Source organism: Camelina sativa, chromosome 14 (assembly GCF_030686135.1).
Source record: "Camelina sativa cultivar CO46 ecotype springtype chromosome 14, ASM3068613v1".
Taxonomy (NCBI): domain Eukaryota; kingdom Viridiplantae; phylum Streptophyta; class Magnoliopsida; order Brassicales; family Brassicaceae; genus Camelina; species Camelina sativa.
This window is the reverse complement of record NC_141893.1, coordinates 7,551,632-7,577,338: the sequence shown is the minus strand read 5'-3', so window position 1 is coordinate 7,577,338 and position 25,707 is coordinate 7,551,632. Positions and strand designations below refer to the sequence as shown.

The 25,707-nt window shown below is 40.2% G+C and overlaps 1 protein-coding gene and 6 pseudogenes across 5 annotated transcripts; 3 read left to right on the top strand and 4 right to left on the bottom strand.

Annotated features, from left to right (window-relative positions):
* Window positions 1-30: 30 nt before the first annotated feature.
* LOC104743360 (disease resistance protein CHS1 pseudogene) lies at window positions 31-1,625 on the bottom strand (annotated as a pseudogene).
* A 68-nt stretch (window positions 1,626-1,693) lies between these two features.
* LOC104740458 (disease resistance protein RML1B-like) lies at window positions 1,694-6,176 on the top strand (annotated as a pseudogene). The gene is made up of 9 exons (XR_015580769.1): window positions 1,694-1,935; window positions 2,064-2,310; window positions 2,357-2,574; window positions 2,654-3,697; window positions 3,816-4,118; window positions 4,249-5,326; window positions 5,408-5,536; window positions 5,615-5,749; window positions 5,823-6,176. The product of XR_015580769.1 is annotated as a disease resistance protein RML1B-like (transcript).
* An 893-nt stretch (window positions 6,177-7,069) lies between these two features.
* Window positions 7,070-8,807, bottom strand: LOC104740457 (disease resistance protein Roq1). Its single transcript, XM_010461059.3, has 2 exons — window positions 8,088-8,807; window positions 7,070-7,992 (listed from the first exon to the last, which is right to left on the bottom strand). The coding sequence occupies exons 1-2, from the start codon at window positions 8,561-8,563 to the stop codon at window positions 7,341-7,343; spliced, it is 1,128 nt and encodes a 375-aa protein (XP_010459361.1). The 5' UTR covers window positions 8,564-8,807; the 3' UTR covers window positions 7,070-7,340.
* A 605-nt stretch (window positions 8,808-9,412) lies between these two features.
* Window positions 9,413-13,342, bottom strand: LOC104740456 (disease resistance protein RML1A-like; annotated as a pseudogene). Its single transcript, XR_015579399.1, has 5 exons — window positions 12,734-13,342; window positions 11,507-12,653; window positions 11,099-11,425; window positions 9,833-10,998; window positions 9,413-9,746 (listed from the first exon to the last, which is right to left on the bottom strand). The product of XR_015579399.1 is annotated as a disease resistance protein RML1A-like (transcript).
* A 902-nt stretch (window positions 13,343-14,244) lies between these two features.
* Window positions 14,245-15,833, bottom strand: LOC104740454 (disease resistance protein CHS1 pseudogene; annotated as a pseudogene). The gene has a single exon (XR_015579423.1). The product of XR_015579423.1 is annotated as a disease resistance protein CHS1 pseudogene (transcript).
* Window positions 15,807-19,732, top strand: LOC104740453 (TMV resistance protein N-like; annotated as a pseudogene). Its single transcript, XR_015579424.1, has 5 exons — window positions 15,807-16,400; window positions 16,488-17,592; window positions 17,682-17,984; window positions 18,105-19,196; window positions 19,325-19,732. The product of XR_015579424.1 is annotated as a TMV resistance protein N-like (transcript).
* Window positions 19,733-21,318: 1,586 nt separating this feature from the next.
* LOC147927927 (uncharacterized) lies at window positions 21,319-24,132 on the top strand (annotated as a pseudogene).
* Window positions 24,133-25,707: the final 1,575 nt, after the last annotated feature.

The following is a 25,707-nucleotide window of genomic DNA, read 5'->3' as shown; positions in this document are numbered from 1 at the left end:
ATTTAAAACGGACGCTAGAAATATACAAAATTTCGCATGGTATAATACATTAATACACTAACAATAACAACAGAAGCATTACAGTTTCAAGGAACATAAGAACGAAGAAGAATTGGATACTAACATTACAAACTTTCGCATGCATATAACTATATATCAAGAAACAGAGAAAGATGTAAGAGACTTGTACACACGTGACTCTTCATACTTCTATTCTGTTTTTGTTTTTGATGCATCCTCGATTTTATCCTCTGATGCTTCCATGATCTTCCAAACTTCCATTATGTCTTTACCATGTTTGGCATTAAGTTTAAGCAATACAGCTTCCCACTCATGTTGACCTTTACCAGTTAAAAACAAGCCAAACAATTTAAGGGCGAAAGGAAGAAACCCTGCAAGGTGGACAGCACGAACTGCAAGCTGTTCAAAATCAGGAGGATGATAGGGCTGCTTGAAGGCAAACTGAGAGAAGAGTTCAAGAGCTTCATCATATCTTAGGGACTCAACTTCATACACATGCTTCACGCCAGACTCAACTAATAAATTCTTGTTAAGACCGACAACGATGACTCTGCTTCCTGGACCAAACCAGTTAGCGTTCTCCGGTATCCATTTCCCTTGTTCAATGTTATCCACACCGTCTACGATAAGCAGAATTCTTTGGTGTCTACGCATTGCTTCTGTAATTTCATGCCTCTCATGATCTAAACTTGTAAGATCATCCGCTACAAATTTTCCTGATAGAAACTTGTCTTTAATATTTTCGACATTTTCCAGGAAAACATGTGTCTGGAAACTCACAGATATCTTTTCATACGTGTACCTAGCAAGGGTTGTCTTCCCCACACCTGCCTTACCCCATATTCCTATGATACGGACATCTTTGATAGATTCTAAAGCCAACAACTCATGAAACTCTTTCATTTGGCGATCCATCCCTACAAGTCCTTTGAAATTGCTTAATGATGAAGAGAGAAACATAAGCCAGATGTCATCAGCAATGTTCTTGATCCGATTTAATCCGCCTACCCCTGCATGGTCCGTAGATAAAGAGCACTGGGTGGCTATGTTCTTCAGTTTTGTAAGTGCTTTCCTCCATAATGGGGGCTTTCCACGGATACATTTCCTCATGAGGCCCAAGATAGTGTTGGGAGATTTCTTCCACATCCAAATGGTTGTTTGTGATGAAGATGGGTATGACAATGAGTGAGCTTTCCTCCTGAACCTGGAGTATTGTCACGAGCTCTTCCAGGAACCCAACAGAAGAAGCTTGCTTCTCGGACATCATGACAACGGCAACTTTAGACTCTGCCAAAGCCTCGAGAGTCCGTTGATCAAGCGCCCTGCAACGCTTCTCCTTCCAGCTGTCGGAGATAAAAGTTTTGATTCCATTTTGGGACAAATGATAATTAAAATCAATGCCAAGAGATATCTCGCCACTAAAACTCAGGTAGACATCCACCTTCCTTTCAACCAACAAAGATGTAGAAGAAGACATTGGTTTGAAGAATGAGATCCTTGGGAAAAAAGGATGAGAGATCCCACAGAAAGAGGCAACAAGAGAGTGGGAGGCGAGTGGCGTTGACTTTCCAATAATAAAGGGCGAGGGCGAGGGCGAGCACGTCTTTTCATAATACAGACGACCCACCAGAGAGTACTAAATTCATCGACGAGCTTGTTTTGTTTGTCAACAATGGCTTTCTACTCTGCACCTCGTGTATTGAAATATGACGTATTTCTCGGCTTCAGAGGGGAAGACACCAGAAAAACCTTTGTTAGCCATTTATACGCAGCCCTTGATCGAAAACGAATCGTTACCTTCAAAGATGACCAAAGGCTTGAGATAGGCGATCATATTTCCGACAAACTCGGCAAAGCCATAGAAGTTTCGAGGTTTGCTGTGGTAGTTCTCTCAGAGAACTATGCTACCTCAAGGTGATGCTTGATGGAACTCCAACTGATAATGGAGCGTATGAGTCATGGGAAAATTGATGTCTTCCCGGTCTTCTACAGAGTAGATCCTTCTGCCTAATAACAGTAAGATCCCTCTTACTTTGTCTAAGTCATCTAATGCAGAACATGGGCCTAAGGAAGCCCACCAGAAAGCCTACCAACAAGTCCAAAAACATAGCTGTCATACGAACGAGTTTCACCAGAAACAAAACCCTGCAAATAGCGTTGCAGTCGCTGCAGTCAAAAGCAGAGTACCACGTAGCTGTCATGAAGACTGTACGAACGGACTTCACGCTCCTCAATCAACAGGAATTAGGTGCAGCTAGACATGGACTTCACGCTCCTCAATCAATAGGAGTTAGACACAATTCATTATTCCGATTGTCTTATATATATCTAAAAGCATTGTATTGACAATGTGAAGGTGAATAAGAGTAAAATATTCATCTTCTTCTCTAAGATTTCTTCTAAGTTGGTGAAAACGTTCACTGCCGTGAGACACCAGCGAGGAAACTTCGCTTTAGATAGCCACCGAAGCCGAGAAACGGCAGATACCATTCTTCGATGGGGAGAAGCTCTTAACCTAATCGCCAGTCTTACCGGCGTCGATTCCGAAACCTGGTAAGCTAGCTCTTCCTTTCTTACTCAGCAAAAATTTCCCAAACGTCCTCTCGTTAACTGAAATTCTCCTTCAATGTAGCATTGATGAGGCTACAATGGTTGAAGGGGTTGCCAGAAATATTGCAAGACGTGTGACATCGATGCATAAAATAGATTCCAAGAATATTTTTGGGATGAAAGCTCAGCTGGAAGGTCTCTGTCCTCTCTTGGATCTGGAATCCGATGAGGTTCGTGTGATAGGAATCTGGGGGATGGGAGGCATTGGAAAAACTTCCATTGCCAAGTGTCTCTATAACCACCTCTCACCTAAATTTACAGCTCGCTGTTTCATAGAGAACATTAAGAGTATTCGTCAAGACCATGACCAAGATCTAATGCATTTACAAAAACTAGTGCTCTGCAGTATTCTTCGTGATGATATTGGCGTCAGGAGTGTGGAAGCTGGATACCGCCAGATAAAAGCCACACTCGGGCACCGAACGGTGTTGCTTGTACTTGATGGTGTTGATAAAGTGGAGCAGGTGCATGCCCTAGCAAAAGAGACTAACTGGTTTGGTCCTGGGAGCCGAATTATCATTACCACTAGAGATATGGGATTGCTCAATACCTGTGGAGTGAAGACAGTTTACAAGGCCATGTGCTTGGATGCTAAGGATTCCCTCCAGATGTTTAACCATATTGCTTTTGGAGAAGGACTTCTCGGCTTGCACACGGCCTTCCTTCTGCCCTTCAAACCTACGCTTTATTTCTCCGTGGAAGGAACGCAACTCCTGAGCAGTGGGAAAAAGCATTAAGTGCACTTGAAAGCAGCCTTAACGAGAACATAATGGAGATCTTGAAAATTAGCTACGAGGGCTTACCAAAACTACATCAGAATGTTTTGCTTCATGTTGCATGTCTCTTCAATGGAGACAGTCTCCAGCGTGTCACTTCTCTTCTTGATTGTTCCAGACCCGAGAGAAGCTTGGGGATAAGAGTTCTAGCGGAGAAGTCTCTCATCGATATATCAACTACTTGGTATGTGCCTAAGTTGGTAGAACAAATGGGAAGAAAAATTATGCGTGACTTTCAAAAATACCTTGGGGATCCTGAGGAAATTTGTTATGCACTGGCTCTAGGAAATGTACGCATATGCATAATTTGTTGTCTTGTTATATACTCATATAATACTTCAAGGTTTCCTGCTGGTATGCGTTAAGGTTTATATTTACGCCAAGTTTCTTATTTGTTTCTATCAACAGGGAACAGAACAAACTGAATGCATGTCACTACACACGTGTGAAATGACATGTGCATTGTCTATGAAGACCACTGCTCTTGACCGTATGCGTAATCTTAAATTCCTCAAGGTCTACAAGCATGTAGATTGCAGAGAATCGGCGCTGCTGCTCATTCAAGACTCACATGACCTGCCTCGTACCCTACGGTTATTCCACTGGGACTCATTTCCATTGAGAACCTTGCCTTTCAGGCTGGATCCATATTTTCTTGTTGAACTCAACCTGCGTCACAGCAATCTAGAAACGCTCTCGAGTGGAACACTGGTAACTTTTCGTAGGAGCCTAATGCTTGTGTCTGTGGTCTTGTTAGATCAATATATAATGCGATATAGAAATCCTTGCAAGAGAATATTTAATTTCAAAGTAATTCCTTTTATTATTGTATATTTTTTAGGTGTTCAGAAATTTGAAGAGACTAGATGTGACGGGATCTAAGAATCTCACACAACTTCCAGATCTTCCAAAATATCGAGGATGTGATTTTGGAACGCTGCATGAGACTAAAAGGAATCCCTCACTCCATTGGCAAAAGTTCCACCCTCAACAGGCTTAAGCTATCCTACTATCATGAGCGTAACAAGCCCCTGGAAATTTTTATATACACATGTGCCGGGAAGCAGCTTATTGTATTGGAGTTCCCAAATGCAACAATGAAAATGGTTGAAGTGTTGAGTATATCGGTCGATGGAAACATCAAGCTTTCTTCAGGTTTTCAGGGATATGTTGAATACTTCTCCTTTACTTCTGAGAAACAGATCCCGGTTACAACGACGATGTGTGTCCAGCAAGCTCCTCAGTCTATCTCGGAGTTCAACAGATTTAGTTCGCTCAACATCATGAGGTTCAGCTACAAAGAGAATGGTCAACCTGTCACCCTTCATAGCTTTCCAGATATTCCTAGCCTGAAAGAGCTAATACTTGTCAACTTAAACATCCAAAAAATTTCAGATGGGATTGGTAAGTTAAAGTTCCTAAAGAAACTGGACTTCAGCGGAAATGATTTTGAGAACTTACCAGAAGCTATGAATAGTCTGTCCTGGTTGAAAACTCTCTGGCTTAGGAACTGCAGAAGACTCAAAAAAATGCCAGAGCTAACTCAGGTGCAGTCACTCACACTTTCCAACTGTGGGAACCTCAGATCATTGGTGAAACTCTCTGACGCAAGTCAAGATCGGCGCATATTCTGTTTGATTGAGCTCTGTCTTGACAACTGCAAGAATGTGAAGTTGTTGTCAGATCAACTTGGCTATTTCACCAAGCTGACATATTTAGATCTTAGCGGCCATGATTTTGAGAGATTACCATCAAGCATCAGAGATCTTACCTCTTTGGTAACTCTCTGCCTAAATAACTGTAAGAAACTCAATTCAGTGGAAGAACTTCCTCCGAGCCTCAAGTTTTTGGATACAGACGGGTGTGATTTCCTTGTAGCTGATTCTGTACAACGTTTTAGAGACAGACAAAAGAAAGAGGTTAGTTTTCTGCTCTTGATCCATCTCTACTAAAGATTTATACGTAGTCCCGTTATTACCTCCTTCCTTTCATATGTACAGCCGCGAAATGACTGCTTCCAAGAAACCGATATACATAGTTTTGAATTAAAGCACCAAACTACGGTGAAATGCTGTGATTTATATGAAGCTGGTGTTCTAGATTATTATAAAGACAGACAAAGCGAAGAGGTGTGTGTGTAAATACTGCTTTCAATTTGTCGTTATTATGATTTAAGTAGTTCTTTGATCACCTCATTCCTTTTACAGGTACCACAGCGAAATGACCATTTCCAAGAGACTGATATGCTGAGTTGTGAACTGAATCACCAAATCACAGTACCAAATCATCAACCAACAGTGACAGGACGTGATTCCCTTGAAGTTGATTCACAAAACGAAGAGGTGAATATTCTGCTTTTGATTTTGTCTACTATGATCAATGTGATCATTTTATTACTTCTCCTTCCTTCTATAGTTGCATCCGCGAAATTACCACTCCCGAGTAGCCGAGATAGTGAGATATGTACGGAGTCGCCAAATTACTAGACAAAGCCACCAAACCACAGTGACATGCAATGATTTCTTTGAGGATGAGTCTCAAAACGAAGAGGTGAATATTCTGCTTTTGATTTGTTTCTACTATGTCACTACCTACCTTCTATAGGTACAGCTGGGAAGAAATGAGATAAACCCGTTATTCTTTTATTCGTAAGGTTTTTGACTGGCTTAGTATTAGTTTTGAGGCATCTTTGTGTGAATAGAGAGAATATAATTGTATTATATTGTTGTGTACTATTATCAAATAGAATAGAATGATACAACTTATATATAAGCACAAACCATAATCAAATGATATAATTAAAGGGATTACATAGAATAATATAATTAATGTATATTAAAGTAATATATGGGATTTGAGTAATCATAGGTGATATGATGATACTCTTTCCTTAATACGCCCCCTCAATCTCAAGGGGTGATGAAGCGAAGCGAAAATAACGGCTTGAGATTGACAAGTCCAAGTGTTGGAGATCCGTTTATGAATTGAGAATATGAGCTGTTGTTGAGCAAGATTTGCTAAAGACTCGACACGATGACGAGTTGTGTGATGTTGAGGTGGCCGACATCAACGATGGTTAGAGAAGGAGATCCAATTTTTTTCTTTTAAAAAAAAATGAAATTCGACATAGATTCAAAGACTTATAATATATAAGCTTGAATGATAGAAGCACTTTTGGCTTAAAATAAAAGAAAAATATTTGACTTAGATTCAGAGGTCTAAAATAGTAGACTTGAATAAAAAGAAACTCGATGGCTTAGATTCAGAGGTTCATAATGAACTTGAATGTGGAAGCACTTGGCTTAAAACAAAAATAAACAATAGAAACACATAGCTTAGAAACAGGAACAAAGTCGATCGTTAGATCATTGTGGCTCTGATACCATGTGAATAGAGAGAATATAATTGTATTATATTGTTGTGTACTATTATCAAATAGAATGATACAACTTATATATAAGCACAAACCATAATCAAATGATATAATTAAAGGGATTACATAGAATAATATAATTAATGTATATTAAAGTAATATATGGGATTTGAGTAATCATAGGTGATATGATGATACTCTTTCCTTAATACTTTGATGGTCAATAGAAATCTTTAAATTACATATACAAACATAGAGAAAATTAAACAGGGAGACAAAGAAAGAGAGAGAGAGAGAGGACCCTATACTGTAATTTGTTATTTCAAAACAGAGAAGCTCAAAGACAAAAACAGAGCTTTTCGTGGCTTTGTACATGCATTGACATTGGATCAACAGTGGAATTACTTCTTTTGCACACCGGAAAATAGATAAACAATATTCCTAATCCTAAGCCAAATCTACATAAGTCTTAGGTATAATAAAACTTACCTATATAATAGTCGTTCTAGGAATTATGCAGAGGAACCTAACCATTTCTCTAGGACCAAGTTACCTACCATTCAAGAAGATTCAGAAAACTCGGAACCAGCATCATAAAGATCTCTCTCTCTAAAGCCGATTTGACGAAACAGTTGACGAACTTCAAAGCACCTTAAGCACTCAACTTCATACACAATTTTAACCCCAAACGCAACAAGAAGTTGTTTGTCTTGTGTAGTTATGATCACTAGGCTACCTGGACCAAAACAGTTAAAATCTTCCGCAAGAGCATCTAGCTGTTCGAGTTTATCCACGTTGTTAGCCACAAGCAGAACTTTCTGACTCATGAGCCTTTTTTTTATCAACCCTGAGGTCTTCATCTTCGAGTACCCTCCTTGAATCCTGATCAGAAACTCGTCTTTTAGATTCGACATTTGACAATCACGAGGAATCTCTTTGACGTTTTCAAGAAAACACTGGCTTTGGAATTGCTTAAAGATCTTCTGATAGACGTATCTAGCTAGAGCTGATCTTCCATTACCTCCTCTTGCCCAAATTCCAATCACTCTCACACCTACATTAGAATCCAAATCCAACAATGGATACAATTCTTGCATGTGTGCACCAAATCCAAATTCGTTACTGTTCCCATCACTTGCTGGTGTTGCAGAGCATAACAACATGTCAGAAATTCTCTTGGTAATCTCGTCGAGTAGCTTCGAATCATCTTCCCTAAAAACAGAGCAAATTAATACGAATTGTTTCAACAAAATCTCTATGAGTTCGAGTTGTGATATAAATCAAATCAAGATATGAATATAAGTTACCAGTCACGAGAACAATGACCGGAGATACTTGCCAAATTGGTCAGTGCTTGTCTCCATGACACAACAGTCTCGTGATTTTCTCTATCTTCATGTTTCCTAAACTGTAGAGCTACTTTTTCGACTTGTCTCCTCACATGAGCAGGCTCGACGTTATAAAAGATAGGCATAACGATGAGCGAACCCTTTTTCTCAACATCCATGATCATGGCTAGCTCTCGGAGACACCATGGAGACGCAGGGTAATTCTTTGAGACAATCACGACGGCGATTTTGGAGTTTTCGATTGCGGTGAGGAGATCTGAAGAAATCCTACGGCCGCTCTTGAGTTCGACGTCGTCTTTGAAAGTTCGAATACTCATTCGGATGAGTTCTCTGTAAAGAAAGCTGATGAAGGTCCTGCGCGTGTCCTTGCCTCTGAAACTCAGAAATACATCGAACTTTTGGGGAGCTGTTGAAGAAGAAGACGATGGATACATTTAATTCGAGCGGAAGCATCGGTTTTACTTCCAAGCTTTGTATGTTGTTGTAAGACGATGAATAATAATAACTCGAGGATCGCATGGTGTCAAGAAATCCCATAATTAAAAGATTAAAAAGAGTGTGAAATTTCCGAGAAAAATGTTGAGAATTTACTAAGAAATGTTTTTGGTTATGGAAAGTCATGAAACAGAACAGGTCCAAAGGAATAAAATCTACACATAGCTTATTCGACCAATATTCGATTTGGCGATCTACGTGGTTATGCGTTGATGAGATGACGACGTAACGCGAATTCTATGTGTATATGATGGAAACGTGCTGATCTCAAGTGTACGGCACGGAATAATAAACGGTCGGAGTTGGTTAAATTGAATAGTTGATGTTGATGTTGAGCAAACGGAAAAACTGTGGCCAGTGTTGTTATTACATAGGGGGAATATATTACTATTTATTTTTGATTATGATGTATGAGTTGACATAGGTAACGCGGAGGACTATTTCGTCATGTTAAAGGTAAACTATTTCGTCAAAGGCCCATGCAGTATCATAAACTAAAGAAGGCCCATTTGTTGGTTTAATTCGAAGAAGACTAGAAGAGTATCGATCGAACCTCTCGTCTCGTCTCGTCTCGTCTTGTCTCTCATCATCACCAGTCCACTCTTGAATAAACGATTTGAGTATTTGGACTCACAATCTGGGTTTGTATTTGGCTGCTTAAATTCGATTCGCAACTAAAAGTTTTAATCGGTTCGGAACCAAGGTTAGTGATGAATGTCTTCCACCACTTGAATGTGATTTACTCATATAATAAAAGTGGAGTCTTTACGCATTTTCACCTGTGCTGCTGCCTCAACTCGTCTTTCTTTCTATTAGGAAAATTTGTAGAATGAAACACTCACTCACAAGTCACACCTCCTTTGGAAATGTGAGTTTCTTACAACAGAGAAATCATCATGAGTTAATGTGTGTTTAAGTAGATTAGTTGTGGCCGAAAGGATTCGTTCCGGTCGTCAGCAGAATGGCCAGACTCACAAGCAGAATAGCCAGACACGCAATCAATACGCACCAAGCGAAACCCCACAGCCATGGCTTTAAATGCTGCAATAGGATTGATATAGCCACTTGATAACCCGTTGTACCTTTGGTAGTCTCCTTGAAGCAAGCACATACTGGTACCTCCTAGTACAAGGTGACAAAACGAGGAAATGAGCTTATATATTGTACAGAGAGACAATTGACTGTAGAAGATCTTTTATTTTTCTTACCTGTTTACTGCGTCTTCCCATTGGAAACCGAGTGATTTGACTGGAGTTTTGCTTCCAATGGGGGCAAGGAGTTAGATCAATAGAATGTATTATGCTCGGTAGGGTGGAAGCTTTTAGAGACTTGCAGCCATGTGCATTTAAACTCTTGAGACTCCGTGGAAGCCCTGTCAGTGATACGAGGTTGCTGCAGTAATTGAGGCAGAGAGTTACCAAGGAGGTGAGGCCCATGATGCTTGTCGGTAATCTCTCGAAATCTTGTCTGCTGAGATCTAAATATGTCAAGTTGGTGAGATGACGTAGCTCATCTGATAGTGACTCAATGTTCTTGCAGTTGTCAAGCCAAAGCTCGAGCAAACTGTATCTAATTTCCTGATCAAGCTTCATCAATGTTCTGAGGTTTGTACAGTCAGAAAGTGTTAGGATCTCTAGCTGATATAGTTCTGGCAATTCTTCCAGACTGCGGCAGTTACAAAGCGTCAACTGTTTCAACTTGCTAAGAAGCTTCATTGTATTAGGTAACCCTTTAAAGCTATTCCCACTGAGGTCCAACTTCTCTAGGACTCCCATATGGTGGATGTCATCTGGGATTACCTGGATGTTTAGGTTGATTAGATTTAACTCTATCAACCAGGGAAACCCGGCAAAGCTAATACACTTGAAACTTCTCTTCTTGTTGCTGTTAAACCGCATGATGTCGAGTGAACTAAAACATAGGGAGGTGACTCGAGCTCCAACTTCATCAGCTCACGAGAGATCCGTTTCTCGGAGGTAAAACATAGATGCTCTGCATATCCTTTTAGAAGCTTTAACTCCAGTTTTAAGTTGCCTTTGATTGATGGATTCTCAAGAGAAATTCCCTGAGAATCTTCCACGAACGTTTCTGTGCTAAAAAATTTCAGGTAGACAGCTCTAACGCTCAAGCTTGTGTCTTGGATGACAGTACTTAAAGATTCTGTTATTTTGATCCTAAGATGCGTAAGCCCATCACAGTTTGACACATCAAATTTCTGCAGTTTTGATAGGCTACAAATGGACTTTGGAATCTGTTTCAAGGAAGTGCAACCTTCCAATATCAACTCCTCAAGACACACTGCTTCCTGAAGATCTGGAAGTTCTTTCAGATCCTTAGATCCTGTCAAATCGAGTTTCCTCAGATGCAAAAGTCTCTGAAACGAATGTAGTAAAAGAAAAAATAAGGGAAATGTTAACAAAAAAAGAAGATGCAGTTATTAGCAAGGATATAAGGAGACAGCAAAAGAAGCATACCGGGGTTCCACTCCAGAGCCTTTTGAGCTTGCTGTAACATAGATTTAGTTCAACAAGACAATCTGGACTGATATTGGTAGACAAGGTTGTAAATGGATATGCATCCCAATGGAGGAATCTAAGCTTATGAGGAATACTCCATTTTTTTTCTAGAATCAGATCTTCCCTGCGGGATTCTAAACCTACAGAGTGCCTGTTGATCTTCAAATAACTGAGATTATGCATCGGCTTGAACATATTCCACTTGATATGAAAATCACTGGACATCGGCTCAGAAACATCTAATGCCATGGCTTCGGTTTTGCTTGTACCCTGATGTATATAATACTAAATGTATATGTCAGTATGTCACACTTACTATTAAGATGGTGAACAAAAAAGAGAATTCAGGATATTGCTTGTACTTACTGCGTTGTCTTCAAGTACTCGACAGATTTCCTTCTGTTGCCACAAGATTCGTTGTTTGGCAGGGCTATTTTCTGATTCTTGAAGCACAATTTGTCTCCCAGTTTGCTCTAACAAAGGGTGCATAGCTATACGCCCATCAGCCGATATGTCGATGAGAGACATGTCTACTAAAACCTTCATTCCCGCTCTACCTCGTTCAAGAAGTGTTATGACTCGTTCGACAGGATCTCCATTAAAAAGGCATGCGACATGAAGAAAAGCAGTCTTACCAACTTTGTCTAATTTATCATAGCTAGTTTTCAAGACCGTCATGATTTCTTCGTGTGGAGCTTCCTCAAACATTTTCAAAGCATCTTGCCACCCTCCTAGGGACTTGTCATGGAGATGAAAGCCGAAAGTCACAAGGGCCAAAGGAAGACCTTGAGAAAGCCTACAGAAACGTTCCGAAAGATGTTGGTAGTCTCTATCTCTAGGAGGATTCCTTCCTTTAAATGCAATCCGCTGGAAGAGTTGGAGAGCTATATCATCATCCAAATACTTAACTTTGTACACATTTGTCACTCTAGAGGATCTAAGCAAGCTCTTGTCCCGTGTGGTTATGATGATTCGGCTCCCTGGTCCAAACCATCCAACCTTTGCCAAGGCATTCACCTGTTTCACATCATCCACGTCATCAAGGACAACTAAAGCTTTTAGGTTCCTAAGCCTTGAATGGATATAACTAGCTCCCTGCTCAATGGTCTGAAATTTAAGATCTTCTTCGCCAAGGATATTGGAAAGAAGCTGTTTCTGTAAATATAAGAGATCATGTTGTGCCGATGAAATTTTATGAATGAAACAATGATGACTGGAGAAATATTTCTTATGTTGTTCATAAAGATGCCTGGCTATGGCCGTTTTGCCAATGCCTCCCATTCCCCAGATTCCTATCATTCGAACCTTATCTTCCTTGGTGTTGGTGTCATTGTCCGAGGGTTGGTTTCGAGCCTCATCATTCTTGATGTGGATGTTCATGTCCAAGAGAGGGTTGATGTGTGCCAAATGAGCTTCCATTCCAACGATATCCTCGGGAACCGTTGGCAACATAGAGAACAACTTGCGTGAAATAACTTTAACAATTTCTTCAACCATCGTGACATCGTCCTTGCTGACAATATCAATAAACAAACAGTAAGGATTCGATGGATACGTTGGCACATTGTTAAATAAACGGGAGAAAAGCCTTACTATTTACTGGACTCTGCGCCTTTTCGGTTTCCAATACGCCTAAGGGCTACTCTCCATTTGGGAATCTTCTGCGCCAATTTACAACTTCGGTGGCATGTTAAACCAAAAGTCCCTCGAAGATTTTTAACGTCAGAGGGGAAAACGTCGTAGAAGACCGGGATGACACAAATCTTTTCTTCCAATCTAAGTTTCATGATCAGATGAAGCTCGTCCAAACACCACTTTGAAGTAGCGTAGCTCTTTGAGATAACCACAACGGCAAACCTTGAACTCTTGATGGCCTCTTCAAGTTTTTCGGGAATGGAGTCTCCCAGCTCAATCCTTGGATCGTCTTTGAAGGTGTAAATCCCTCTGTTGACAAGTTGTTTGTACAAATAGCTAGCGACGGTTCTTCGAGTGTCTTCACCTCGGAAGCTGAGGAAGACATCGTAGTTACCAGGAGGTGCAGGGGACGAGGACGAGGACATTTGACTTCAAGTTCCTTCTCTCTCTCGCTCTTGGGACAATTATGCTACCAAGTAGAAGGATGACGGAAGCGATTTCGACAACAACATTGAGATCAAGACTGAGACAGGCAGCTTTAGTTAAGGGGGAAACTAAGCTTCATTATCCAAAGTCAACGCATGCACACCTTGATGAAAATTCTGAGGTTTTAAAGTCATTTCTCCATAAACATGCTTACTTTTGTGAATAATCATTTTATTTTTTTGAGTTTGTATCTCTCTACCAGCCAGTTCATACAAATTGTATTTTATGCCAAAAAAGAAAAAAAGAACAAATATATACATTTACTCATCTAGTCATTTGTATCCTTTAATCCATCCTCATATCATATACTTACCATGTTACTTATAGTTTTAGTACTTTTATAACAATTTACTAAATAGATTGATAATCTAAACATTGCTAATGTAAAAGATACCATTTGAATAACATATGACATGTACATACCCATTACCCTCAGTGTGCTGGACGTGCTTGCTAGTCGTGGCAAATTATTAGAAAGAGAATAATCTCCCTTAGTCTTTTTCCTTTAGTTTACTACAATTTAAACATTATTATCATTGCATCCTTGGCCAGCTATTCTTATTTTCTTTTATTCCCTTAAAAAAATTACAGTCTTTTTTATATTTTTAATCTGACTAAAGTTCTTGTGGTTCAATGAGGAGACTTACAAAGGTTTATTTCAGAAAATAACAAAGTGAAAAAATTCAATACACACAAAAAAAATTGAAACGAAATTTAGAACTTGGATGGAACATTTAACACGATAAATAATAATAGTAATTTATAAACTCAAGATCAGGTCTTGATGCTATTATGAGTGTGACCAGAACCTTTCAATGACAGTAGTCGTACTAGGGTCTTAGATGTTTTTGAATGCATTAATAGTGTCCATTCTCTGTATCAGCGGTTTCAAGCAGGTGTATCTCCTCTTAGAGGAGTCCTCTATTTCTGCTACTACGTGTACTTTTATTGGATCAGTGAGATAGCACACAAATACCAATGTGTTTATGACCAAAGCTGTGCGCTTATAATCTATCTACTAACAGAAACAGTTAAAACTTGTCGCCACAGTTTCAAGAAATATAAAGCTTATGGAGTTTGTGGATACCAACATTTTACAAGCGTTGACATACATATATATCATCATTGAGGAAACCAAACCGGTGATTCTTCAGACTTGTATTAGTTACATGCCTAACTTTGTGATGCTTCCACTATCTCTTCATCTTCTGATGCTTCCATAATCTTCCACACTTCCATTAGATCTTTACATTGCTTTGCATTGAGTTTTAACAGTGTAGCTTCCCACTCCTCTTTATCTCTACCGGTTAAAAACGAACCAAACAGTCTAATGGTCACAGGAAGAAACCCTGCGAGCTGGACAGCACGAACTGAGAGGCGTTCGAAATCAGGAGGAGGATATGACTGCTTGAAAGCAAAACGTGACAAGAGTTTGAGAGCTTCATCATATCTTAGAGAACCAACTTCATACACATGATTCACTCCAGATTCCACAAGCAAACTTTTTTCTTGAGTGATTAGAATGACTCTGCTTCCTGGAGCAAACCAGTTGGCGTACTCAGTGATCCACTTACCTTGTTCAATGTTGCGCACACCATCAGCTATAAATATAACCTTGCGATGTTTTTTCTTTGCTTCGGTCAATTCATTCAACTCATGATCCAAACCTCTAAGATCTTCCCCTTGGAAAATTTCTGACGGTAGAAGCATTTCTTTCATGTTTTCTAGGAAAATTTGTGCCTGAAATTTAACAGAGATGTCTGCATAAGTGTACCTTGCAAGTGTTGTCTTACCCACACCTGCACCACCCCAAATGCCAATGGTACGAACCTCTTTGTCAGATTCTAAAGCCAACAAGTCATGAAACGCTTTCATGTGACGATCCATTCCTGCAAGGCCTTTGAAATCGCTTGATGCAGAGGACAGAAACATAAGCCTAATGTCATCAGCAATTTGCTTGATCCGGTGTGTTCCGTGTATCACCGGAAGATTCCGAGAAAATGAATACTGTGCAGCTATGCTGTCCAGTTTGGCAATTGCAGTCTTCCAAATTTGGGCTCTCTCAGGAAATGATTGAAAGACTTGTCCCACATCCAAAGGGTGTTTTGTGAGGAAGATTGGTATGACAGTGAGTGAACGTTTCTCATGAGACTCAACTATTACCATAAGCTCTTCAAGGAAGCCAACTGAAGAAGCCTCTTCATCAGACGTCATGACAACTGCAACTTTGGACTCTGTCAAAGCCTCAAGTGTTCGTTGATCAATTGGTTTGAAAGTATTCTCCTTCCAGCTTTCGGATTTAAAAGATTTGATACCATTTCGAGACAAATCATAACCGAGATCAAGGTCAAGAGCTACCTTGCCGCTGAAACTCAAGAACACATCCAACTCTCTTCCTGCCAACAAAAATGAATAAGAAGAAGACATTCTAATTTTTGTTTTGACGACTGTGTGAGTTCTAAAATTTTGAAGGAAATAAAGATAAGGAGTACAAGGCCATGCATCTAGCGTTGACTTGTCACTGTAAAGTCAGTCAACCACTACTAGCATTATATGAGAGTTCAACATTTTCCTACTTGTGTTCACTTTTTGCAATTTCCCAGAAAATAAGACAACATTTAACAAGTACATAATGCATAAAACTCCGGAGACCAAATCTTTCTACGAACAATGGCGTCCTCCTCCTCTGCACCTCGTGTATCCAAGTACGACGTCTTCCTCAGCTTCAGAGGAGAAGACACACGCAAAGCAATCGTCAGTCATTTATACGCAGCACTTGAAAGCAGAGGAATTGTTACTTTCAAAGATGACCAAAGGCTTGAGATAGGCGATCACCTTTCCGACGAACTCCGCAGAGCCCTAGATGGTTCAAGTTCGCTGTTGTGGTTCTCTCTGAGAACTACGCTACTTCGAGGTGGTGCTTATTGGAACTTCAGTTGATAATGGAGCTTATGAAGGAGGGGAGACTTGAAGTCTTTCCCATCTTCTATGGAGTTGATCCTTCCGTGGTAAGGCATCAGCTAGGAAGTTTCGCTTTAGAAAAGTACCAAGGTCGTCCTCAGATGGCGGATAAGGTTCTCCGGTGGAGAGAAGCTCTTAACTTAGTGGCCAATCTTTCAGGCGTGGATTCAAGAAACTGGTAACCCTTTTTACACTTTCTCAAACTTTTTCGCATTGGAAATTTGAGTTTTATTAATTAATTAGTGTTTATATTCGATTTCACTAGTGTTGATGAGGCTATAATGGTTGGAGAGATTGCCAGAGATATTTCGAGACGTGTGACGTTGATGCATAAAATAGACTCTGGCAATATTGTTGGGAAGAAAGCTCACATGGAAGGTCTCAGTCATCTCTTGGATCTGGAATCCGATGAGGTTCTCATGGTAGGAGTCTGGGGAATGGGAAGAATTGGGAAAACCTCCATTGTTAAGTGTCTCTATGACCAGCTCTCATCTAAATTTCCAGCTCATTCTTTCACCGAAAACATTAAGAGTAGTGTTAGTAAAGATAATGGCCATGATCTTAAGCATTTGCAAAAGGAACTGCTCTGCAGTATCCTCTGTGATGATATTAGGTTATGGAGCGTGGAAGCTGGATGCCAAGAGATAAAGAAGAGACTTGGGAATCAAAGGGTTTTTCTTGTCCTTGATGGTGTGGATAAAGTGGCGCAGGTGCATGCCTTGGCCAAAGAGAAGAACTGGTTTGGTCCTGGCAGCCGAATTATCATTACCACTCAAGATATGGGATTGCTCAATACCTGTGGAGTAGAAATCGTCTATGAGGTTAAGTGCTTGGATGATAAGGATTCCCTAGAGATGTTTAAGAAGATTGCTTTTGAAGGAGGAAGTCCTCCTTCTGATGGTTTTGACAAACTCTCAATCCGAGCTTCTCGGCTTGCTCACGGGCTTCCTTCTGCCATTCAAGCCCATGCCTTATTTCTCCGTGGAAGGAAGGCGACTCCTGAGGAGTGGGAAGAATCTTTGGGTGCACTTGAAAGCAGTCTTGACGAGAATATAATGGAAATCTTGAAAATTAGTTACGAGGGCTTACCTAAACCACATCAGAATGTATTCCTTCATATGGTCTGTCTCTTCAATGGAGACACTCTCCAGCGTATCACTTCCCTTCTTCATGGCCCCATACCTCAGAGCAGCTTGTGGATTAGAGTTTTAGCAGAGAAGTCTCTCATCAAAATATCAACTAATGGATGTGTTATTATGCACAAGTTGGTAGAACAAATGGGAAGAGAAATTATCCACGACGACATGTCTTTGGCTCGAAAATTCCTCAGGGATCCTATAGAAATCCGCGATGCCCTGGCTTTCAGAGACCTATGCATCTCTATATTAACCTATTCTTTTAGTGTGCTCCTGCACCATGACCTGACGGTTTTCTTGCTTTTTTTCTTCTTTATCATCAGGGAGGAGAACAAACTGAATGCTTATCCCTGCACACGTGTGAGATGACCTGTGTGTTTTCAATGGAGGCCAGCGTCGTTGGCCGTATGCATAATCTCAAGTTTCTCAAAGTTTACAAGCATGTAGATTACATCGAGTCGAAGCTGCAACTCATTCCAGAGCAACCGTTCCTGCCTCGTAGCCTAAGGTTATTCCATTGGGATGCATTTCCATTGAGAGCCCTGCCTTCCGGTTCGGATCCATGTTTTCTTGTTGAACTCAATCTGCGTTACAGTGATTTAGAAACTCTCTGGAGTGGAACACCGGTATGATATTTCTGAAGCTTGTGTTTGTGTGTTTTGATAGAGCAAATCATGTGAAAACCTGGAATCCTTGAAAGAAACATATTTCCAACTATTTCCATGTGTTGTTGTATCTTTGCTTAGATGTTGAAGAGTTTGAAGAGACTAGATGTGACGGGATCTAAGTATCTCAAGCAGCTTCCAGATCTTTCAAGTATAACGAGTCTTGAGGAATTGATTCTGGAACACTGCACGAGACTGGAGGGCATCCCAGAGTGTATTGGAAAAAGGTCTTCCCTGAAGAAGCTTAAGCTATCCTACTGTGGTGGCAGGCTTAGAAGTGCCCTGCGGTTTTTCATACGGAAATCTACAAGACAGCAACATATTGGATTGGAGTTCCCAGACGCAAAAGTGAAAATGGATTCACTTATAAACATAACGATTGGGGGAGACATAAGTTTTGAGTTTTGTTCGAAATTTAAAGGATTTGCTGAGTACGTCTCTCTTAATTCTGAGCAACAGATACCCGTTATATCGACGATGAGTCTGCAACAAGCACCTTGGGTCATCTCAGAGTGCAACAGATTCAATTCCCTCAGCATCATGAGGTTCAGCCACAAAGAAAATGGTGAATCTTTCTCCTTTGACAGCTTTCCTGATTTTCCCGACCTGAAAGAGCTAACACTAGTGAACTTAAACATTCGGAAAATCCCATTTGGGATTTGTTACTTGGAGTTCCTAGAGAAGCTGGACCTCAGCGGAAACGATTTTGAGAACTTACCAGAAGCTATGAATAGCCTCTCCCGGTTGAAAACTCTCTGGCTTCGAAACTGCTGCAGACTCAAGGAGTTACCAGAGCTACATCAGGTACAGTCACTGACACTTACCAACTGTAGAAATCTCAGATCATTGGTGAAACTCTTTGACACAAGCCATCTGGGACGATTCTGTTTGCTTGAGCTTAGCCTTGAAAACTGCAACAGTGTTAAGCCATTATCAGATCAGCTTAAACATTTCACCAGGTTAACATATTTAGATCTTAGCAGCCATGATTTTGAGAGATTACCATCAAGCATCAGAGATCTTACCTCTTTGGTAACTCTCTGCCTCAATAACTGCAAGAAACTCATATCACTGGAAGAGCTCCCTTTGAGCCTCCAGTTTCTTGATGCAAACGGGTGTGATTCACTCGAAGCTGATTCTGTAGAATATTCAAAGGAATTACCAAACAAGTAGGTGAATACTTGGTGGCTCTTTTTTTTTGTTTGATAAGGTCTTGGTGGCTCTTGTTCCGTATCTACTATGACTGTATATGTAATCCTTTTGTTTTTTTGAAATATATATAATCTCCATCCTTTTTATAGGTACAGCCGCGAAATGACTGCTTTCAAGACAGTGAGATGCCGAGTTATGTACTGAAAAACCAAGCCACAAGAAGTGGCCGAAACATCCGCCTTCCAAAGATCACACCCTCGCTCATGTTTGTAGGCATACCTCTCTGCATGACGCTAGTGGCTGTTCTTGTGATTTTGCTCTTACGTGTTTTCAATTGAAACTCAAGAATCAAACCAGAGACCAGTCACCAGCTGCAGCTTCCTTAAGACTTACCAGGTCGTAGCAACAAACATTACTACATTTCAACTAATCAAGAATGAAGGTCACTGACTTCACATATATTTGGAATCGGATTGAAAAAAAAAAAAAAAAAGGATTGTTAAATGTATATGTGAAAACATCTGCTTTTCGCTCTTTCATAGTTTAGTAAACCTAAACCAGCTTCATACACACCATTTCAGTGTTGCATATATCATGTTGAGACAGCTAAAGGGTAAACCGAAGCAGAAACCTGGAAATGAACCGATACATTAACAATTGGACTTGATGCCTTCCTTACATGACCAGTAAACGAGAGAGAGAAGAAGCCACCTTGAGACATATACTTACAGATTCTCTATAAGGTCCGGTTGTGTGTTGTCACGATGATCAAGAGTGAAACATGTCATGGTTCTTTATAGAAAGACGTTTCAGGATTCGTACGTACTAATCATATTAACCGTAAATCCGATAAAACGGTTGAAATCCAAATCAGGAAACATTACTGTTCACCAACTATATTAGGATTAAATGACAAAATCAGTTGAGCCTTTTAGCAGTTGAGTCAGCATAAAAGAGACACGTGTTCAAATAACGAAATCAGCCTAACAATTTGAAAAAAATATTATGAACGAAGGGAAATTTTCATTAAGCAAATGGTCTATCAAAACATGCCCCCAAACATTCAAGGTATTTTTGCCATTTATGCCATATTTTTGGTAATTGTTTTTCAATATGCCATATTGTTAGAAACATTTTCTAATCTGCCATATTCAGTAAACATGGCAATATAAGTTTTACTAGATTACCTTCCTGATTACGTTAGTTCGACGGCGGCACGAGAAGAGGGGACGGGCGCGTGTTGAGAAGCTGAGCGAGTCAAAAAGGACGCGTCGTGAGAAGCTGAGCGAGTTTACGCGGCACTCGGGACGTTGTTAAGAATACGTGGGCAATTTCCCGAGAATCAATGTCTAGCTAATGTGGAAAAATTTAATTATAGACGAAATATAAATTTGGTGGACTTTAAGTAATCTTATTTGAAGTTGTCAACCAACCATAAGTTCGTAGACAAGATACAATGTAGACAAGATACAATGTGGACAAAAGTAAGCGAATGGTATGAATTACTAATAGACCCTCCAAATTGGCGGGATGAAATGTGGGTGTTGAGCGGCCTCACTAGCGATTGACAAGACGTGTAGTTAATGCCAATGGGTTGGATAATAGGATGTTTGTTGAATAATTTGCAGAGGATCCAGTTCTCTAAAGATTCTGAGAAATTGGACAAAATAAATTTTACCTGGAAAAGAGTTGGAGGTGATTTTTTAGGAGACGACTGTCATGAGTATTTGTATGGTTGTGGTGGACAAAAATTCGACGGAGAAACATTACGTGTTGTCCTCTGAGGCAGGCATATAAGGTATAGTCGTCTGCCATAAATGATGGTGATTGGGGAGATGTATAACTTTCTCTCAATAAATATCGTGGGACTTATATAAAGGTGTAATTTTTGAAATTTTTTTCCTGGTTTTTGGCAGGGATTAGGGTTTAAGACATGGAAGAAACCGTATGTCCCCTTGGTGGCGAATGGGAATGTTGTGAAATTGGAGAATGGAAAATTTTCCCTGCCCATGAGAAAATGGGATGATGTGTGTCATATGGAATTGCCACATCTTTCCGGGAGTTTGAAACATGCATAAAAACCATTTTTCGTTTAAACAAGGAGTGTAGCGTTGTTTTGACTTGTTGTGATTCTTCAGGTGAAATGGGGCCATTAAGTAATGGGAAAATGCCCCCTGTTTTAGTAAGCAACGATGTGGAGTTGGCGCTATTGAAAAGGAGAAATAGTCAATTTGTTGGGATGAGGTTGTACGTTACAGTTAAGGAAGTTGGAGAGGCTGATGTGTGCGGGGTGGAAGAAGAAGGTCTTTCGGATGATGTCCTGATAGCGTATGTGGAGGGATTAGAAGCACATGAAAAAGGTGAAAGAGTTGACGGTGTAGCTATTGGACAAGAAGGGCTAAAGTCGCACGATAAAGAACAAGAAAGACCGTCAACTATGATGGACGACTATATGTCTACAAGGTTGTCGTCCACCACGACAATATTGGAGAATGATGGTGGACAATGCGAAGGTCGTCCAAACAGGCCGATGAGTAATATGATGGTATGTTCTTTGGGGTCCAGCATGAGTAACGCTGTGATAGATTTATGCGTTGAGAGGACAGGTGAAATTCATGCGTCACAGACCGACTTGTCGACGGAAGACAGCCTGGTAGAAGTGGAAGTTAGGTTATCGAATACATTTACTAATGATGAAGATATGAGGGATGCAGAAGGTTCTGTTTGCATTTGTGATGATGAGACAGATTACAATTTCGACGAGTGGAGTGAGAGAATTAACAACGATTATCCACTTGACTAGGATCCTTACTTAAGAACGGGTACAGTGGAGGGTGTTGTGCCTGTTGAAGGAGAGACGACTATAGGAAACAGTGGTTTGAGGATGGGTGATGAATTAGATGTGTTTAGGCATGGTTTAGGCAATGATCCTCTTTTGGAAGAACACCCAAGAACAGGTAGCCAGGTTAGCATTGGGGATGAGGAGTTTGAGAGAGCTAGATCTTCAATACTTGACGTTCATGACCCCTTGCTGTTGGAAGATTCTCCACCATTTCATGATAATGTCAAAGGTGCTCCACACCAGGAGAGAAACATGGACCTTAAAAGAGCAGAAGATTCAATTTATATAGGTCGAATTTTTGAAAGCAAAGGAGCCCTTCGAGAAGCACTGTGTGTATATGCCATGAAAAGGCTATTTAAATTTAGAATTTGGAAGTCCGACAAAGGCCGGGTCATTCCAACATGCGTGGACAAGAACTGTGGTTGGCGAGTATTTGCAACCAACCACCTGAATTCGATCAATGTGTAAATCAAGACTGTATGCTTCAAACATAGATGTGATGTTTCGTTGAGGTCTAAGTATGGGGATAAAGCGACAACAAGGATTTTGTCCGAATTAATACAAGCAAAATTTGCAAACGGGAAGAGAGGTCCACGAGCGTGTGAGCTACCTGAGATGGTGCTGGCAGAGCAAAACGTTACAATTTCCTATATGAAAGCTTGGAACGCAAAGGAATTAGCCATGAATGCTGCCCGTGGGAATGAAGAAGAAGGTTATCGTTTTTTGGTAACATATTTGCATTTGGTTGAGTCCACGAATCCTGGGACTATCTACGATATTGAGACATGCGTTGATAAAAAAGGGAACACGAAGTTTAAATATTTATTTTTTGCGTTTGGTGCGTCCATCAGCGGGTTTAAGTATCTGAGAAAAGTTATTGTCATTGACGGCACAACTATGAAAGGTAAATACAAAGGATGTTTGGTTGCTGCAAGTGGCCAAGATGGGAATATGCAGATCTTCCCCCTCGCTTTTGGAGTAGTCGAAGTGGAGAATGATAGTGGTTGGGTATGGTTTTTTTTAAACATTTACAACAGTTTGTTCCTGACGAAGAAGATTTGGTATTTGTATCAGACAGACATGCATCCATTTACTCTGCACTCGACAAGGTTTATCCACTACTCTGCACCATGTCGCATGTGCAGTCCACCTTTTTAGGAATGTGAAGCATAAATTTAAATGCGGTGCACTTGCTAGCATGGTTTCAAAAGCTGCAAGGGCATACACAATAGGTGATTTCGAGTACTGGTGGAAAGAAATTGAGAATCGGAAGCCAGCTTGTGCGGTCTATCTTAGAGAAATTGGTTTGTCTCATTGGACTCTTTCTCACTTCTCTGGAAATCGGTACAATATAATGAGTAGCAACATCTCTGAGTCCCTGAATGCAGCAATGGTTAGGTTGGTGGATTACCCTATTGTTTTGATGGTAGAATTCATAAGGGCTATGTTGATGAGGTGGTTTTTGTGTAGGAGGACAAAAGCACGTAAACGAAGTCAAGATGTACACCATAAATAGAGGACATGTTGATAGACCATTTAGAAGAGTCGGTGGATTGTGCTGTATCATCCGCGAGTGATTGGATATATCAAGTTAATGAGAGAATCGGTTGTGTGTTTATAGTGGATTTGGAGAATAAAACATGTACCTGCAGGATGTTTGACGTGCTCAAGATTCCTTGTTGTCACGCTTTGGCAGCCTCACAAGTTCGGGGAGTTGATAAGTACACGTTCGTTGATGAAAGTTATTTTGTAGGTCCGTGGACCAACAAGTACAAGAATATAATTATGCCAGTCCCTAATGAGAAAGACACGGATGTCCCAGAAACATGTACGGAGGTGGATGTGAATCCACCAAACACAAAAATAGGTGGTGGAAGACCACGTAAAAAAAGGATATCATCTCAGGGGGAAGGGCATCACGTAAGTAGTGTAAATTCTCTCTATACTTCAGACGCTTATTGTATACTAAACGCTTATTGTATACTAAACATCTAACATGTTATAATCATTGTTTAACAGGGCAAGCAAAAAAGAGGAAAGCAGAAGAAAATCCGCAAATGTGGTAGATGTTTCAAAGTTGGCCACAACAGGAAGACATGCTCCACTCTTATATGAAAGGGTAGGTAGGGGTGGCTGCCATTTTAAAGAACAATATGTATTTCAGGGGTTTTTAAATTTTGTATGGACCACCTTAACGGTAGTAGCATGTTTGGACGGTAGTAGCATGTTTGGCTTGCGTAGAAGCAAAAAAAAACTAAGTCTTTATGTTCACGGTTTTGTCGTGACGGTTGTAATTGTGGGACGTTTACTCGATTATAATAGTATTGGTCGATGGACTTCGTCATGATGTTTATAATATTATTGGTCGATGGACAACGTCATGATGTTTATAATAGTATTGCTTTGGTGGACAACGTCATGATGTTTATAATATTATTGGTCGATGGACAACATATGTTAGAACCATTAATTTTATTTAATGTCCACATAAAATAGTCTTGGTCGTTGGACAACGTACTTGCATGATGTTTATAATAGTCTTGGTTGATGGACAACATATGTTAGACATTAATTCTGTTTAATGTCCACATAAAAAACATTCTGGAGGACAATATTTATTGGGCGAAGAACAATCATGAAGGACAACATTGGGAGGACATTTATTGGGCGAAGAACAAATTACCATACCATGGTGGACAAGTTAAAATCCTATCATACATGGAAAATATTCTAGATAGACAAAATATCCTTTTAACGAGGACAACATTCTACGTAGACGTTAACACACGTAGGTAGAAAAACATGTTTAAATAAGTGGGCAAGAAGACTACGCTTGTCCAAAACTTACAGTGGACTACTTTGAGACATAATACACGAACGCCACAAGAAGAAAGAGAAGAAACACAATGGGAACGGCGACCAGAAGAGATTTGGGACCCAAGGCTAACCCAAAATAGTTCAAACGTCGGGTTTCGTTATACCCTTCACCTCATCTAGAAGTTTCGTGTAACCGTCAATGGTTGGGCGGAGAAGGTGTTTCAATTCCCTAATTTCTTCTCCCATGAATTTAACTTAGGCCCACATCATGAAAGGTTTGTTGGTGTCGCCATCAGGCCCTAAAGTGAGGTACGCAATGCGGTCTTCTTGCTCAAGGATCTTCATATGGAGGTCGTGAATTTCATCTACCACAGCATTTTCCCAGGACTTGACGAGATGAAAACCACCGTCCTTTTGCGTCACCCAAAAAAAAATTATCCCAGAAGATATTAATGTTAGATCTATGATTACACACTATGACAATCAGCCAGAGGAATATTTTTATGTAATGATAGAGAGGCTTACAAAATAATTTTCACACTTGTAGAACAAGCGGCCGCCGTCGTGGTTCGTGTCTGGTTCCAACATGATAGCACCCCCACATGTACATTTTTTAGGGATCCCAAACTTTCCGTTTCGAAGGTCGCGGGAATTGATTGAGGAGGCGGAGAAGGCAGATGAGGAAGAGGGTTGGCTGTAGCTATATTGCCCCATCTCTTTATTTTTCTCTGTAATTTCCTTTGGTATTTGTGGTTTCGGGCACCACTGTGTGATTAGATTTAAAAGAGACTTAATGGCGAGATATCTTATTATTAAAAAAAAAGAAAAATCCAAAACTGTATCGTCTGACAACACGCTAAGGGATATTTGACT